At 36.2% G+C, this 5,175-nt stretch overlaps 1 protein-coding gene across 1 annotated transcript in view; it reads right to left on the bottom strand.

Moving 5' to 3' along the window:
* Positions 1-5,175, bottom strand: part of LOTGIDRAFT_201951 (hypothetical protein) — a 24,153-nt gene that overhangs the window by 6,114 nt on the left and 12,864 nt on the right. The window contains exon 4 of the mRNA XM_009054295.1: positions 4,306-4,581. Within this exon, the coding sequence (XP_009052543.1) occupies positions 4,306-4,581 (276 nt within the window). The remainder of the gene's footprint in view (positions 1-4,305; positions 4,582-5,175) is intronic.

The raw sequence follows: 5,175 nt of genomic DNA, 5'->3' as shown, positions 1-5,175 counted from the left end.
TAGACCACAACGAATCATTATTAGAACAATATACAGAGTTCATGAACAATATTGTGAGTAAAAACTATTGTGAAAAAGTGCCTTTGTATGATGTGAACAGAAACGATGGCAGGGTGTGGTTCATTCCCCATCATCCAGTCGTACACCCACGAAAACAACGTGTTAGAGTAGTTTTCAACTGCCCTCTTATTTACAATAACGGTGAAAAGGATTATTCATTAAAAAAACTACTGTTATGTGGACCTCACAATCTAAATTTATTATTACGTGTATTACTTAGATGGCGAAAGGACAATATAGCCATTCTCGCTGATATCGAGTCAATGTTTTATCAGGTGCGTGTCAACAAAGAAGACTGCGATATGCTAAGATTCTTATGGTGGCCAGATGGCAACTTGAATAAACCGCTCACAGAATATTGCATGTTGGTTCATTTGTTCGGTGCGGTTAGTTCGCCCAGCTGCTCTAATTATGCGCTGAGACGTGTTGCTACAGACTTTAAAGATTATTATAGACCAGAAGTTTTACAGTGTATCGAAAATGACTTCTACGTGGATGATTTCCTCAAATCCATGTCATCTAAGAAAGAGGGAATTCAACTTATCCAAGAACTGTGTGAACTTTTATCTAAAGCAGGTTTCAACCTAACAAAGTTTATGAGTAATAGTAAAGAACTCTTAAAAGCTGTTCCCAATGATAAAAGAGAAGAATCTATTCGTAATTTGGACTTCGACATAGACAGACTTCCTGCTAAACGTGCCCTTGGTGTGGAATGGTCCGTTGAAGATGACACTTTGGAATTTAAAGTGGACATATCTAACATTAAAGTGAACGCGACAAAAAGAAATATTTTGTCAATAATGAGTTCGATCTATGACCCTCTCGGTATTGCAGCGCCCTTTATACTAAAAGCTAAAGTAGTATTACAGGAACTTTGCAAACAAATGGTGACATGGGACGAAAATGTGTCGGATGAATGTAAACGTGAATGGGACAAATGGATATTAGATTTACAGAATCTGAAGAATGTCAAAATCAAACGTTGCTATAAGCCTTCAGATTTTGGAACTATTATTAATACGCAGATGCATCACTTTGCAGATGCTAGCCAATACGGATATGGATCAGCTAGCTATATTCGACATGAAAATGATGAAGGTGCTGTGAATGTGTCTTTTTTGATATGCAGGTCACGTGTGGCTCCTATTAAGCCAATGACAATTGTGAAACTTGAACTAGCAGCTGCTACAACAGTAGTCCGAATGAACACTCTGTTAGTCCGAGAATTATCCCTGTCTGTTGACGAAATCTTCTTTTGGACAGACAGTCAAACTGTTATTAAATATATACGAAACAACACAACAAGACATCAAGTTTACGTTGCAAATCGTCTTGCTGTTATCCAAGATGGTTCATCAGAACAACAATGGAGTTATGTTCCAACAGCCGTCAATCCAGCAGATCATGCCTCCAGAGGACTTTGTGTAAATGATCTTATTACAGAAAATTGGTTAAGAGCTCCAGATTTCTTATATCAATCAAAAGGTGAGTGGCCTAAAACACCAGAATTTAGTGAGTCGCATTCTAAAACAGTAGATGTCAATTTTGCTGAAATTAGTGAAGAGTTTAAAAGTGCAATGGATAAATTACTGACATATTATTCTGATTGGAAACGTCTCAAAAGAGGTATTGCTTGGTTTATAAGATTACAAAAAATTCTTAAGGAGAAATCAAAAGATAAGACAATTAGTGATGATCTTAAAAGTAAAATATTGACCAGTGATGAGGTAGCTAGTGCCGAAATTTCTATTTTAAGATATGTGCAAAAATCTGAATTTCCTGATGAGTACAATGCTTGTGTTAATCAATCTAATGTGAAATTAAAAAGTGTAATGTCAAATTTGGATCCTGTTCTAAGGAATGATCTTATTTGTGTCGGTGGTCGCTTAAGGCATGCTAACATCCCGGAAGATGCTATGCATCAAATTATTTTGCCGAAAGATGCCCATGTATCTAGTGCGTGATTGTCACCGAAAGGTTGGTCATCAAGGCCGCAACCACACTCTTTCGGAAGTGCGTCAAAAGTATTGGATTATTAAATCGGGTGTGTTAATTAAAGAAGTGATCAATAAATGTGTATCGTGCCGAAAGATTAATTCGCATGTCGGACAACAAAAGATGGCGGACTTGCCTAAATCTAGAGTTGTGTCCGATCAGAGTGCTTTCTCTATCGTTGGAATAGATTATTTTGGAAATTTTGAAGTGAAAATAGGTCGATCAATGAAGAAAAGATATGGAGTTATCTTCACGTGCAATTCACATTGAAATGGCCGATTCGTTAGATACCATCTCGTGTGTGAGTGCCATTAGACGGTTTATAGCCCGTCGCGGAGTGCCAAAGGAGTTTTACTCCGATAATGGAACAAACCTTGTGAGTGCGAGCAAGGAATTACAATCTGGAATTAAGGAATTGGATCAGTCGTTATTCAATCAACTTGCTGTGAATTACAATTTCAAGTGGAACTTTAACCCTCCTACTGCGTCTCACCATGGTGGAGTATGGGAGAGGCAAATTCGCACCATCCGTAAAGTGCTTCAATCTATTCTTAATGAACAATTTGTGAAAACATGTGAATCCCAAGAAGAACTACATACTTTGTTATGTGAAGTAGAGACAATAATAAATAGTCGCCCTCTTACTCGTGTATCAGAGGATCCCAATGATTTGAATGTTATAACCCCCAATTCATTGCTTTTATTGAATCCCCTACCCAGTTATCCCCCAGGAACATTTTGTGATAAGGACATCTACAGCAAACGTAGGTGGCGCCAAATACAATATTTAGCTCAATTGTTTTGGAAGCGATGGGTGAAGGAATATCTCCCAACTTTGCAGTTAAGACAAAAATGGCTTAGACCTCATCGCAATATTCAAATAGGTGACATTGTGTTAGTAGTAGACGACAGTGGCCCTCGCTGTTCATGGCCTATGGGTCGTGTAGAAGTTTACCCCAATAGAAATGGACTTGTGCGAAGTGTCAAATTGCGCACACAAACTGTGTCTTTAGTCAGACCCATAAGCAAACTATGCCTGATACTTGAACTTGAAGAGTAAATACATGATGTAATGTGAACATTTGAATTTTAATTCAAATTTTTGATTTCCGAATCTCTTTAGAACAGTGTGTGACTAAACTTTGTGAATTTTTTGAAAATCTTTATGTGATCCGTCATATATTACCCCTTCAATGATTTTGTGAACTATTGTTTGAATTTCTTTTAAGAACCTTAACTTGTGAAAACGTGAAATATTTGTTTTAAGTTTAAGAATTATTTTTTACTTAACATAATGTATGTTATCATTACATGTACTTTAATTTTCTTTGAATTAGATTGTGTATTGTTTCAAGAGCTATGATGTGCATAGTATTATTATTATTAGTTGTCAATGTTGCTTATCAGTTAGGAGTCTAATCTTTTAGTTAATATTTTGAATATGATGTTGATAATTTTGTATATTATTATTGTAATACTAAGATCGGGGCCGGAATGTAGAGTTCAAAATGCAACTAAGGTCATTTTAGCAGGCGAATTATTTAGGCTGTGCTCTTTGAGTGTCTTGATAATCGAGCCGTGTTCTCTTAGTGTCTTATTAATAGAGTCTACCGGAAATGGACAAGCGCACGGGGTACATTATTAGTGAACGCCTGGTTGCAAGGTGTGGACTGGAAATAATTTTTCACCGTCGTTCATACGTCGTGGTCTTAAATTGTGATAGATATGAATGTATATTTTGTGAACTTTGTGAATTTGTGAACTCTCTATTATGTACCATTAATCTGAGAATATAGAACAGTATATATTTTATCTATGTGTTGTGAATGACGCGTTCAAAACCTCTCCACGCTCCCCCAACCTACACAAGGGAAATAACTCTATTCAAATATTCAAGGGGAAGGGGAAATAACTCTATTTAACACATGATTTTGGGGGCGTGTGCGCATTATTTATTAATTACTTCAAAATGTCAATAAATAGATTTGGAGCATAAAACAGACCATTTATTTTGTATGGCCTAAGCAGATAGTTTTAGTTATGCGCACACACAAGCATTTGTTCATTCGTAGAAAAAATTATCAAACTTGTTTGATTTTCAACTTTTTACCCTAAATGACCAAAATCTTACATAAATTTACCCACACACGGAAGCTCTCGCCTTCAGGAGAAGTGCACCAATGATTTCTAACTGAGCTGATGGCTCGTGTGTGTGCCGACCTTTAGGCTATACATACCTTAGATTGATACTGTGTTAAAATATCTTGAAGATGTCTCATACAAACAGCTATCTGTAACAATCGGATATGTGATGCGTTTGGATGAAAGAACAAGTGTGTGTTGGCTATACACAAAACATGGCCTGGCTTTTCAACACATTCAAATACTCCCATCTGTAGAATGTTGGTTCTATCTTCAAAAAATGTTTTTAATGCTGGCAACTCTGAGACTTTCTGCCAGATATCAGAATAGATGGAACCAGTTTTTATCTCTGGTGTTATATCTATATCATGCTGTTCTAGTAACCTGAAATATAAAGATAGCTTGCGAGGCAAGGTAACATACGCCCACTGGCAACTGTCAGAAATAATAAAACAGTCTTTAGTGACTAAAGTACTAATTTTCTCATATTGAAGAAATTATTCATGCTGAATAATTCCACAAAATTTTTAAAATCAATATCAATAACCCAAATACAACAAACAATTAAATCACACAGCTCTAATCAAGTGCAAAAATATCTCAAGTTAGAACTTGTCCGAGATCTTATCAATTCCAATGATCACACCAAGTTTCATCAAAATCGGTCGAAAATTGTAGCTTCTTTTGTGCTCACAAACAAATTTTGACGCATATTTACAAAGTCAAGGGCAATAACTCAAAAACAGTTCATCGAAAATGCGTCAAGTTAGAACTTGTCCGAGATCTTATCAATTCCAATGATCACACTAAGTTTCATCAGAATCGGTTGAAAACTGTAGCTTCAATCCTGCTCACAAACTATTTTTAACAAATTTCAACCTGTTTTAACAAAGTCAAGGGCAATAACTCAAAAACAGTTCATCGAAAATGTGTCAAGTTAGAACTTGTCCGAGATCTTATCAATTCCAATGATCACAC

The sequence above is a fragment of the Lottia gigantea genome (genome assembly GCF_000327385.1).
Source record: "Lottia gigantea unplaced genomic scaffold LOTGIsca_211, whole genome shotgun sequence".
NCBI lineage: Eukaryota > Metazoa > Mollusca > Gastropoda > Lottiidae > Lottia > Lottia gigantea.
Note: the sequence above shows the minus strand (reverse complement) of the source record. Positions and strands in the feature narration are given on the sequence as shown.